The 13,796-nt window shown below is 41.0% G+C and overlaps 1 protein-coding gene across 1 annotated transcript in view; it reads left to right on the top strand.

The window, feature by feature from the left end:
- Positions 1 to 13,796, top strand: part of LOC121276736 (A disintegrin and metalloproteinase with thrombospondin motifs 19-like) — a 548,651-nt gene that overhangs the window by 269,667 nt on the left and 265,188 nt on the right. The window contains exon 12 of the mRNA XM_041185281.1: positions 12,022 to 12,158. Coding sequence (XP_041041215.1) covers positions 12,022 to 12,158 — 137 coding nt within the window. The remainder of the gene's footprint in view (positions 1 to 12,021; positions 12,159 to 13,796) is intronic.

The raw sequence follows: 13,796 nt of genomic DNA, 5'->3' as shown, positions 1-13,796 counted from the left end.
CCAGCCAGTTTGACAGCCTAACACACTCTCAGACAGGAAAACCTGCAGCAGAAGGATGCAGTGGAGGAGCAAGTAGATAGGCAGGCTGAGATTGTGATTGATAAGGGGAGAGAGATCATTGGTTGGGGGTAAATCAGGTAGCCAAGGGAACAAGATCATTGTCAGGGGGAGTGAGATCATGGTCAGAGGGAGTGATGGAGGTTGGTGGGCTTCACTCTTCCCAATGTTTATTTGAAGGAAATTGCTGCTCATTCAAGACAGAATGTTGGGTAAGCAGTCTGAAAACACAGAGACAGTGGAGGAATTGAGAGAGGGAATGATGAACTAGAACTGGGTGTCATCGGTGTACATAGAACCTGACATCATATCTTTGGAGGGTATTGTGATGGGGCTGAATAGAGATCAGGAATAGGAGGGGCCAAGGATGGATCCTTATGAGCTCCAGACGTAATGGTATAGGGCAAGTATGAGAAGTCATTGCAGGGCATTCTTGGTTGCAATTAAATAGGTGAAAATGGAAGCAGACTTAGGGCATTCTTTCAGATGGACAATGGAGGGGAAGCATTGAAGGAGGTTGTGCAGTCAATCATATCAAAGGCTGCAGAGAGGCTGAGAAGGATGAAAAGGGATAGTGCATCATGGTCAGAGTCAGGTAGAATGACATTTGTGCCTTTGATTATGGCCAGTTCAGCAGTACCCTGACAGGGGCAGAAATCTGAATGGGGAGGTACAAATATTAGTTGCAGCACAAATAGACAAGGAGAGGTAGCAATAGGCTCAAGGACTTTGCAAAGGAAAGGGAGATTGAAGACAATGTAGCACATTGCAAAGTCAGAGCGAGTTTTATGAAGACGTTTAAAAGCTGGGTGACTGTACCAGAGACGGGACAGCCATATAAAGAATTAATCATTACTCACAGAAAAGACAGTTGGAATAAAGGGTCAATCTCAGGTTGGCAGATTGTGACTAGTGGGGGACCGCATGATTCAGTGCTTGGATCCCAGCTATCAATGAATTGGATGTGGGGACAAAATGTAGCTATTTCCAAGTTTGCTGATGACACAAACCTAGGTGAGAATGAGTTTTGAGGAGGGCGCAAAGAGGCTTCAAGGGGATTTAGGCAAGCTAAGTGTGTGGGCAAGCACGTGGCAGATGGAGTGTAATGCGGAAAAATGTGAAGTTATCCACTTTGGTAGGAAAAACAGAAATACTGAGTATTTCTTAAATGGGGAGAGATTGGGAAGTGTTGATATCCAAAGGGGCCCGGATGTCTGAATCACTGAAAGCTAACATGCAGGTGCAGCAAGCAATTAGGAAGGCAAATGGTATGTTGCTTTTTATTGCAAGAGGTTTTGAGTACTGTACAGAAGTAAAGATGTTGTGCTGCAATTGCATAAAGCCTTGGTGAGACCGCACCTGGAGTACTGTGTGCAGTTCTGGCCTCCTTACCTCAGGAAGGATATACTTGCCATAGAGGTAATGCAACAAAGGTTCACAAGACTGATTCCTGGGATGACAGGATTGTCCTATGAGGAAAGCTTGAGTAGGCTGGGCCTGTATTTTCTAGGTTCTCACTGAAGTATGCAAAATCCTTACAGGGCTCGACAGGGTAGGTGCAGGAAGGATGTTTCCCCTGGCCGGGGCAGGAGGGGACCTTGAACCAGGGGACAAAGCCCCAGAATAAGGGATAGGCTATTTAGGACTGAGATGAGGAACTTATTCATTCAGAGGATGGTGAGTCTTTGGAATTCTCTACCCCAGAGGGCTGTGGAGTCTCAGTCTTGACTGTATTCAAGACAGAAACCGATAGGTTTCTAGATATTAAAGGCATCAAGGGATATGGGGATAGTGTCGGAAAATGGCATTGAGGTAGAAAATTAGCCATGATCTTGTTGGAATAGCGGAGCCAGCTCAAGGGACCACATGGCCTACCCCTGCTCCTATTTCCTTTTTCCCATTTACAGTATCAGCTAGAATGAAGGCTGGGAAAGGAAGTGAGTGGTCATCAGTTCAGTGATAATTGGCTTGGGGGAAGTGGGTCTAATGGACAGGATGATGAATCGCCTGCACTTTCTTCAGATTTGTCTAAATGTTTGACTAATCTGCCATAATATTTAGTAATAGTGACTTTATATAGAATTTCAATAGTGTGTGAATCATATTTGTTTATTGTTAACCAGATTTGTTTCTGAAGGACACAATTTCTAAAGCACTCCAGAAATGTGTTTATTCTCAAACTATTGAAGACAGAATGCCTGCAGTATCTTTATTCCAATTGTTTTTTCTGGTGGCTTAGGTTGTGTTGTGGCAACAAGAGAGTCTATTCTAAGTTGTTAACATGAAAGTACTGTATTTTCTTTCTCCCAACGAGACAAATTCCCTCAGGTCATTAGACAGCAATGTTTCTGTTGAGGTATGCATATGAATGTCATTGATACAGAAACATTGTTACATTTAAAATTTTGGACTATAGTGGATATTTTGCAAATATGATGTGGTTCATTATATATTTTGAAAGAAGGGAAATGTTATGAAAATTTGTCAAGGTTCAGTATCCACCTGATTTGAATGTGCCATCAGTGCTTTATAAAAATGTTTCTCAAAAATATAAAACATTCAGCAAATTTGTTGATGGGAATAATTTACTAACTAACAGTTTTTCCATAACCATTATTTGCCTGATACGGTTTCCTGTATATATGTTTGCAGCATTTAAACTGATGTTGTTAATTCCAATTCCATTTCTGTTTAACTTCACATCTCTCTGTACATGTGTCAAGAGTGGGCCGATTAAATTCGATAGCCCCTGATGAAAGGTGCAGGGATTGCGATGCAGAATTAATTTGTGCCCAGTGCTCCTGCAGGCAGCATGCCAATTTCAGCACGTTAATTAACATGATTTCATTGTGAAGCCAGAGCTAACCATTCTGCTAAGTGGCTGCAAGTCTAAATAGGGGACCCAAAATAGTGAGAAACTAGCGTCAGTTAAAGCTTGCCTGCACTACTTAAAGACAACCTATTAAAGGGAAAGTACACTGTGGCTGGAACAGGTGCTGGATTTCTACAACTGATTCTGACAGTATTTGACAGAATGTGTGGCAAAATTTGTGCTGGTCTGCTGTATGCTGCAGAACTTTGCCATCTTGTGGGCACAGTCCTTGCCACCAGATCTATGATGAGCAAGAAGAGGAGAAGAAGGCGGAGCAGGAGGATGAGATGTGGAGGGATTGGAAGAAGAGGAAGAGAAAGAGGAAGGGGAAAAGGAAAGGAGGCAAGCTTAGCAGTCCTTTTTTGGCCAGTAGAAGATGACTTTATCCTGATATTGAATCCTGCTACTCACATCCCACATCAGTATCACCCTACAATCTCTTGTGATTTTGAAGTTGCAGACGGTATAAGCTTGCATCTCTTACTTTCCACTTCCTCCAACCACAACCCCAATCCTTGCATAAGAACTGTAAACTGGCCAGGCAGTGGTGGAAGACTAAAGGTGGGAGATCTACAACTAGGGGACACAGTCTCTGAATAAGGGGCAGGCCATTTAAGACTGAGATGAGGAGGAATTTCTTCACTCAGAGGGTAGTGAATCTTTGGAATTCTATACCCCAGAGGGCTGTGGAAGCTCAGTCATTGAGTAGGTTCAAGAAAGACATCAATAGATTTCTAGATACTAATGATTTGGGGATAGCATGGTAAAATGGCATTGAGGTTGATGATCAGCCATGATCTAGTTGAATGGCAGAGCTGAATGGACTACTCCTGCTCCAATGTAACGTAAAAGGGGAAAGAGATCCAGCATAATTGTTTCCTGCCCCTTTTTTCATGACTTTTGCACTGGGAAATAAGCATTCCTGGGGCCATAGGTCAGGAAAATTAGCACTGATATGTTGCTCTATCATTGCCACCTAAATAAATATTGAAGGAAGTGCTCTCAGAAATGTTTTATTAAAGCTTTATAATGCATTACCTAATTTAAGAAAATAATCCAAGAAACAAACTTAGCTGTGCAAGTGGGTCTGTTAATGCTATTTTTTTATTCGTTCATGGAATGTGGGCATTGCTAGCTAGGCCAACATTTATTGCCCGTCCATAATTGCCCTTGTTCAGAGGGTATTTTTTTAAGAGTCAGCCACATTACTGTGGGTCTGAAGTCACATATAGGCCAGACCAGGTAAGGATGGCAGACTTCCTTCCCTGAAGGACATTAGTGAATCAGATGAGTTTTTACAAAAAAATAAAATCAACAATGATTTCATGGTTATCATCATACTTTTAATTCCAGATTTTTATTGAATTCAAATTTCTGCCACGATGGGATTTGAGCCCAGGTTTCCAGCGCATTACCCTGGGTCTCTGGAATACTCGTCCAGTGACAATACCACAATACTACTACCTCCGCCTGAAATTTCAGTAGGCAATCTCAGCTATTTCTGGTGACTGATGCATCATACATAAAAGAAAAGCGCAAGTTAATATCATGATAATCTTAGTGTTTTAAAATTGATTATGATTTATTGCAGACAATAGCCAACAGAACCTTCCTTGCCACCAGTTAGTTGACAGGAATGTCATTCCTACATGTACTTATAAGCTGTAGCTATGGCATTCTAGTAAATTATGTGGCTGATGTATTAGTGAAACCAAATAAATTATTGACAAGTTACTGCTTTCCTCGGGCAAATGGCTATTTTAAAAATTGGGTAACGAAAACGAATGACAAGCACTCAACTTACTGGGGTAATAGTGGGCAGTTGTGATTATGAGCTGCTGCATTACATTGCAGGTCTGAACAGGTGGTGCAGTCTTTCAGGAACTGCACAAAAGGTTCCAATGTTCATCGTGTTGTAATTGCACTTAGATCGAGCACAACCGATTTGAAAAAAGCCAAGTTGAAAGTACATGTTGTTCAGTCAGTATCTCAAGATTTTTAAAGAACAAACAAGTGATAAGTAAAACGTGTCTTATTTAATTTATGTTTCAGTAGCTAATTCTTATCACTTTATAAAATAATAGCATAACCATCAAGTTGACAGTTACATTTTGGCTATGGAATGCATGCCTTTACTAAAAAGTAAATATTAGAGAAATGTCACAATAAAACATGTCACTAATTTCCCTTCCATGGAGATACTTTAACATTTGACACCTGTTATCATAGGTACACACCTTCGCCTGCACATGGTAAAAGCAATGATGGTTAAAAGAAAAAAATTGCCATTCTACCTTTAGACTGGCTTAAAGTTTGTTATATTTGACAGTCACTTCAGTTACCTTCCAGAAATAGGTTCCTCACCAGTCAAGGCTCAGAAGAGTCTTGGTAATCATAACCTGCTGTGAGATCATAGAGTTCATGTTTTTTATTTGAAGAAATTTCTGAGTGGATGGATTGACACAATTCAAAAAGTACCAGGAAAGCACCATCAGTGGAATGCCATATGAAAATTGGAAGAATTTGAAGAGGAATTTTTGGGGCTATTAACTCAGCCACCATTTAGACACTTCTCCCGATTTGCATTTCTATTGCCTTCAGATCACCCCTTTTCATTCTGCACTCTTCCAAGTCCAAGATCATAGTGTACAGATAAAGGCAATGCCAGTTGTCAGTCAGATATGTTATATAATACTCAAGTGACTTAAAAAAAAATTCTGGGGTTCTTTTTCAGGATATTGATAACTTACAATGGAACTGCCTTGCAGCTGTGCATTTAAGTGTTTTTCTTACCTGATGAAGAACGTTACAACCTAGCAAGGATTTTGTACTCATCAATAATAAATAATTTCTATTTCAAGTTGTGTGCTGTAAGTGATCCCTTAGCCAGTTGCCCACTTCAAACACAGGAGATAGTTTATTTTTATCTGTGAACTGCGCTTACTTTATAAGTTATCAATGCTGTTAAATAATGGAGGTGGAAAGCACAGCAGATATCATAGTATCATTGGTCAAAAAACAATGCAGCAGCCTACCAATCACCGGTCAAATTCATTTACAGTATCAGAGGAATGTTGAACCAAAATACTGCATCATTTCTCAGTCTCTGAAATTAGGGCCAAGTTACAAAACGGACAATTTAACAAGCCTTCCTTTCACTAGGAAGTAACTTAATTATAGTGATGAGAGCAGCACAGTTACAAGTGGAGTCGGCTGGAAATGGCAGCTTTGGACTAGGGACAATGGCATTGGTCTGAGGATTATGGCATTGGCTTGGACTGGTGGTATGTGACCATTCAGAATAGGAATGAGTGCCATTTCCAACTTTGGAAATGGTTCACGCATGTAATTATATTACATTTTGTGATGTCTTTACATGCTGATGTCTTTAAAAAAAAAGGCTACCAAGGAATATGGAGGTGCAAAAGCTTTATAAAAAAAAAGCCACTATCTTCGGTTGGCATTGTGAACCATACCATGCAGTGGCAAGTTGCCACAGCAATACTCACACCTCCCTTGAGATGAGTAACCTAATGGTAACATAATGGGTTCAGAACCTATCAAATTAAGATAATTACCCTGATCCCTGGAAATCAGTCAAGAATGGGGAGAATAGAAGCCTTGCCCTACAATCAAGTCAAACAGGAAAATCTATCCCTATTTGTTTAACCGACGGAGTAGTTATATAGTTGACTTCAGTATCCAACATCTATCAAAATAAAAGGATTAAAGACTTTTATGAGCCCATAACCCAAAACAGTCATATATAATCAGTACTATATTTGTTATTTGAGCAAATTTGAGACTGATTTTTATAGTATGGATAGTTAAAGCCTCTCTTTGAGGTTTGATCAATATTTGTAAAAAATAATTTGTGAAATTAATTATTATTAGGGTAGACATGAAACAGTAATATTGGTGATTCACTAGAAGTTGTTGTGGAAGTAGCAGTCATTTGTAGTTAGTTTTGCATTTCAATGTATTCAATTATGGCCAAATCTAATTTTGACAGAATGACCTATGAAATTTTGCAAACCCTAGCAAACCAATTTACATCTTGTAAACATAACAATTAAACAGTTAAAATAGAGTATTAATTAATAAGCATTCAGTTACATCTAAGTGATAATTGATGAATGTAAGTTAAAAGTGGACTCTCACTTTTATTCTTTATCTTTCACTTATTCGACTTATTTTCATTTTGTCTATCTTCTCTCTCATATTTTAAGTAATTAACTTCTCAAACCTGCATGTTATTATACATCTTCCCAATCTTCACTTGTCCTAATATCATCTCCTTTGGCTTGCTATTAAGTTTTTGTCTGAATACACTTGTGTAAAACACCTCAAGATATTTTACCATGTTAAGGTTGCTATACAAATGCAAGTTGTTCTTCACTGTCAAAGACTTCTATTTTCTTCATAAGCAAAATTTCCTCTGCTGTCATCCAACTCCAAAAGGTTGCAAGCATAAACAGAAATGAATCACAACTCTACATAGTAAAACTATGTTTGCTTCCCACAACCTAAAGATGAATATTCACCAGTGCAAGGCACAGGTTCTGAGGTGGTACTGGATGGCACCATTTCAAGCTGACTGGTCTCCATCAAATCTTGGAAATCCTTTGAAAATATTGTGTTCAGATTGACACAATTAAGTGGAAGCTACCAATAACTCTAGAAGCTCCTTCTGGTTTCTTATTGCTCTCAAAATCTCATGTACTTTCAATCTCTCCACTGTGTTTCCCGCACCTTGAGAAACTTCCTACAATGTGTTGCAGATGCATGCAATGGACTCTGCTCACTCCCTCATCATCTAAACCATATGGATGAAAACTTTCTCCACTGCTTCTACATAAGATCGATGCCCCCAAATCATCATTCCTTTGAAATGGCACTTTTGAGATTTGGGTCTCTAGGTGGTTGATCTCCAGCCTCTGTGGAGGAGCAGCGGCACAATGGAAGCACTCTCATCTCTGGACCTGAGCACAAAATTTAAGCTTGTGCTTCATTGCAGTACTGAGGGAGTACTGCATCATTGGAGATTTTGTCCGTTTTATGAAATGTTAAAACAAGGCCCATGTCAGTCCTCTCAGGCGGACGTAAAAGATCCCAAGACATTGTCCAAAGAAGAGCAGGGGAGTTCTCTTCAGTGTCCTGGCACTAAAGGAAATTATTTGATCCCTACCTCATTACTATTTGTGGGACTCTGCTGAGTGCAAGTTGGCTGCTGTGTTTCCTACATTACAACAGCGGCTACACTTCAAAAGTACTTCATTGGCAGTAAAGCTCCTTGGGAATGGCCTGAGTTCATGAAAGGCGCTGTATAAGTTTCTTTCTTTCTTCCCTTCAAGTTTTCATATTCAAAATTACTTGAAACTTTAAATAGTGAAAGTCCCTCTCGACTCCTGAACGACGACTTCTATAGTGGGTGTCTCTGGGTTGTTGCTTGACCAAGTGACAATACTGTGAAGTTGTTGAGGGCGTGGTGGTAGTTATGGATCTGGACATGGCAGGACTTTTGGCTTTGAAAATGTCTAGGTGGCCATCATTATGGTTGGCCTCTTCCTCGAGAACACCCCATGTGGTGTCAAAAACAGGAGGGCTTAATTAGTGTGCACATTGTGGATTTTCATTTGCAAACATGATACAGGAAAGCATCCTAAAACCACACTTTTGTTGAACCTCATCGACTTTTAGCATGGGAAGTCTAGTTGTTTGCCTGCATTGTTTGCCTTGCATTGTTTTGTGGTGAACATGTCAAAAAGAAACTTATTATAGATGCCCGTTATTTATTCTTCAATGATACGTCTTACTTTGCTAGCCATTTTATATACTTTAGACTACAGCTAGCCTAGGCTTAGGCTGTTGTAATGTAAGTTTAGATGCGGTATCTGAAACCGAGATTATCTGAAATCCAAAATGCAATCAGCTCCAAGGGTTTCGGATAAAGGATATTCAACCATTCGAACATTGTTGAATGAATACTTCACATCCAACTTCGCCCAAGAGAATGAGGATGAAGGTATCGAACTCTGGGAGAGAGACTGCGAGGTTCTTAAGCAATTTGATATAGGGAGTGACAAGGTATTGGAGGCGTTGGCAGGCTTAAAAGTGGACAGATCTCCAGGTCCGGATGATTTGTGTCCCACACTGCTGAGGGAGGCAAGGGAGGAGATCGCAGGGGCTCTGACCCAAATTTTTAATTCCTCTCTGGCCACGGGGGAGGTGCCAGAGGACTGGAGAACAGCTAATGTGGTTCCGCTATTTAACAAGGATGGTAGAGATAAGCCGGGAACTACAGGCCAGTGAATCTAACGTCAGTGGTAGGGAAACTATTGGAGAAAATTCTGAAGGAGAGAATTTATCTCCACTTGGAGAGGCAAGGTTTGATCAGGGATAGTCAGCATGGCTTTGTCAGAGGGAGGTCATGCCTAACAAATTTGATTGAATTTTTTGAGGAGGTGACCAGGTGTGTAGATGAGGGTAGTGCAGTTGATGTAGTTTATATGGATTTCAGCAAAGCCTTTGACAAGATCCCACATGGGAGACTTATAAAGAAGGCAAATGCACATGGGATACAGGGTAATTTGATAAGGTGGATTCAAGATTGGCTTAGTTGTAGGAGACAGAGGGTGATGACAGAAGGATGCTTTAGTGACTGGAAGCCAGTGTCCAGTGGCGTGCCACAGGGATCTGTGCTCGGTCCCCTATTATTTGTCATTTATATAAATGACACAGATGACTATGTGGGAGGTAGGATTAGTAAATTTGCGGATGACACAAAGATTGGCCAGGTGGTTAACAGTGAGGTTGAGTGTCTTGGGCTACAGGAAGATATAGATGGGATGGTCAATTGGGCAGATAAGTGGCAGATGGAATTTAACCCTGAAAAGTGTGAGGTGATACACTTTGGAAGGAGTAATTTGACAAGGAAGTATTCAATTAACGACATGACACTAGGAAGTTCTGAGGAACAAAGGGACCTTGGCATGTGTGTCCATAGATCTCTGAAGGCGGAGGGGCATGTTAATGGGGTGGTGAAAAAGGTACATGGGACACTTGTCTTTATCAATCGAGGCAAAAGATTACAAAAGTAGGGAGGTCATGTTAGACTTATATAGAACCTGGGTAAGGCCACAGCTGGAGTGCTGTGTGCAGTTCTGGTCACCACATGATAGGAAGGATGTGGTTGCACTGGAGGGGGTGCAGAGGAGATTCACCAGGATGTTGCCTGGGATGAAACATTTAAGTTATGAAGAGAGGTTGGATAGACTTGGGTTGTTTTCGTTGGAGCAGAGAAGACTGAGGGGCGACCTGATCGAGGTGTACAAGATTATGAGGGGCATGGACAGGGTGGATAGGGAGCAGCTGTTCCCCTTAGTTGAAGGGTCAGTCACGAGGGGACATAAGTTCAAGGTGAGGGACAGAAGGTTTAGGGGGGTTGTGAGGAAAAGCTTTTTTACCCAGAGGGTGGTGACGGTGTGGAATGCACTGTCTGGGAGGGTGATGGAGGTGGGTTGCCTCACATCGCTTTAAAAAGTACCTGTATAAGCACTTGGCACATCATAACATTCAAGTCTATGGGCCAAGTGCTGGTAAATGGGATTAGGTAGGTAGGTCAGGTGTTCTTCACGTGTCAGTGTAGACTTGATGGGCCAAAGGGCCTCTTCTGCACTGTGTGATTCTGTGATTCTGTGACCTGTAGCTAAGTTTAAAGGCTTTCAAAATAGCACAGAAAGCTGACACTACCTGTGAGCCCACTCATCATCTCCAGCGTGTCTATTGTCAACAGTCTTTTCTTCATGCAAATGCTTGACTTCCAGTAACTGTTTTTCTCCCATTTGCATTTCTTTGATAACTTCTCCTGTGAGGGGAGAAAGTACAAAGTTAAAGGATTGTGAGTGGTATGGAAACTGTGTTCCCCTCATATGAGTGCATGTATCCCATGATGGCAAGACTCATAAGTGAATCAGCTGTCCTTCAAAACAAAAAGAACTCCTTGTGACAGTAAGTATGAGTTCAGAGAGTGTTTGTGAGTTAATGTGGTGCTTCACTATTCCCAGAGGCTTCACATTTAATAAATCAATTTCCCTACAACTTGGTGATGTTTTAGAAAGGAGATGAATGAAACTTCACCTGTGGTATATGATTCACCTGTGGTATATGATGTACATTGAGTCAAGTGTCTTGACTTATCTTGGCAACTTTAAGAGGTTACTGAACCTGTTGCAGCATTGTGTGGCTGTTCTTGGAGTGATGGTAATTGTCCTGACTGCCACAACGACCTCCTTCCAAAGGACCTAAACCACTTTCCTAGGGATATCTTGCCCTGATCTTGCTGGAGTTGACCCCTTCTATCTTTTCTTTCAGCCAGTAACATATCCACAGATGGATCTGAGAATCTAGGCATCCTTCCCGCAGTGGACACCTTGAGGCTGCTACCGCCTAAGAAATTCCTCCTCTTGTTGCTCTTACTCTCCAAAAAAGACAGCGCTCAAATTGCCTCCCCCCTCCCATCGGTGGTAAACAAATGGAAAGGAGTATTCCTGTTCCTGACTCATCCTGTATTAACAATTAGGGCCCCTGCTGGTAAACATCGTGAGTTAGTAGTCATGTTACATAGGTAGGCAGATGTCGTACCCCACCATTAACCTGCCAAAAGGAAGAAATCCCAGATGCTGTTGTGTTTTTCTGCAGCGTATTATCTTTCCAAGTAGCTTCTTCTCCCATTTCCAATTGTTTCATTCTTGGCAATACTTTTGCAACTTTTGCAAATCCTTTGCAACTTATTACAACTTGAAAGAGGCAGCACAAGGGTAGCATTGAGCTAGATCATGCTAAATTTGATTTAGAGATAGAAACAAACTTATATTACCTAGAAAATGACAGTTTCCTTTACTTTGCAGAGCATCTTACAACATACATAGTTCCCTCAAGGAGTAGCTGAGTAATATTTTTTATATCTGCTAACTCCAATAAAAATTTACAATTGATGAAAATCTGCCTTTGTGTGATTTATGTGTACTGTAACTGGATCACTGTGCATGATGCATGTAAGAATAATTAAAGTAATTTCTTTCCCTTTGCAGTGGTGTAAGGTTGGTGAATGTGTCAGTAAAACACCTCTTCCTGACCAGATAGATGGAGAATGGAGCATATGGAGTACTTGTAGTAGAACATGTAATGTAGGAGTACATTTCCGCCAGCGCAAATGTGATAATGCGGGGTAAGTCAGCTCAGCTATCTTGATTTTTTTTCTAGTCCATATTGTTTAATAAACTATTGCTTGAACTACTTGAATAAAACATGTGGGAAAATTTCTATAATGCCCTCGTTTACTTACCCACCAGAAAACTGGTCCCACCATGTCCAATTTTAAGGTGCTCTTTGAAGCAACCATACATACCAAATGATGTTGCACTGTTGGAAACCCATCTCTGGAAAGCAGGCATCTGTTCACCTTGTCAATGGGCATCCTCTTGGCCTCCACCTGTCTTTACACATCACACGTGTGTTGGAAGCACTAATAATAATTTCAATAGTTTATAGAACAATAGAAGTTTAAGCACAGTTGAAGGCCTTCAACCCATTATGCTTATGCCATTTATTGCTGCCTGGTCAAATATGCAGATAATTAAAGCCCTGACAGTCACTGGGGGACAGAACTATTATCTAAAATGTGTATTAATTTTCTAACAGGATTTGAATTTCTTATTGTCAGCAGCAAAGCCAATGGAAATGCATAAATATAATCCTTTCCACTTATCCTGAATGTAGTTGGGTAAACCAATCTGGCTGGACCACATCAAGCACTAATAGGCCCTGCTTTCCTTTGTAAAAATGTACTCATTACTCCAGTATCACCCTGGAATGCAAAACTAGCTCCCAGCTTTTTTTCTCCACCACCAACAATCTCCTTAAACCCCTTGTCTTTGCTCTTTCTACCCTCACCTTCAACAACAATTGTGAAGAGCTCATGGACTTCCTTGTCACTATGATTCAAATTCATTCTGCTGCCTCTGCCATTTAATTCCCATCCTCTTGCCCACTAAGCTGAGATTTCCCCTGATCCTAACGTCTTTGTCTCCTATCTTCCTTCATTCTCTCTGCGAGCGATCTTATCCAAGAAATCCACCTCCAGTTCTCTTGACCCTATTCAATTCTAAATTACTGATTCTCAACTTGCCTTACTTGCGCCCAGGCTACCTGATAGTTCTTTCTTCCAAGGTACCGTCTCCCTACTTTACAAATCCTCTGTCACCACCCCCCCTCCTCAAAAACCCTCTGAGCCGTCTGTCTTTGCAAATTGACTTCTGAATAGTTGAATGAATGAATATTGAAATGGCCCTAATCAAAGTCATAAATGACATCTACTGTGACTATGACTGTTCTGCATTATCCTTCCTGCTGCTTCTAGAAATCTTTGCAGCCTTTGATACTGTTAATCACACAATCCTGATATCCAGACTTGGATGAGCTGCAATTTCCTCCACTGAATCATCGGTAAGACCAAATCATTGTCTTCAACCCCACCACAAACAGTGTTCACTTGCCTCCAGTGCCACCCCCTTTCCTGTCTCGGGCTGAACCAGATTGTTTGCAATCTCAACATCCTGTTTGACCACGAGCTGAGCTTCCAACGTGATATCCTCTCCATCACAAAGGCCGCCTAATTCTACCTCTTCTGCATTTCCCATCTCCCAGTATGCCATATCCTCAGAACTTTGCTGTATGGCAGCAAAGCTTGGACAACTTACACCTATCAAGAACAAAAGCTCAATAACTTTCATCTCTGGTATCTACGACATGTCCTTGGTATCACATGGAAAGACAAGGTCACCGATTAAGCAGTCCTTTCCAGGGG

Source organism: Carcharodon carcharias, chromosome 4, assembly GCF_017639515.1.
Source record: "Carcharodon carcharias isolate sCarCar2 chromosome 4, sCarCar2.pri, whole genome shotgun sequence".
Taxonomy (NCBI): Eukaryota; Metazoa; Chordata; class Chondrichthyes; order Lamniformes; family Lamnidae; genus Carcharodon; species Carcharodon carcharias.
This window is presented reverse-complemented; position numbering and strand designations above follow the sequence as displayed.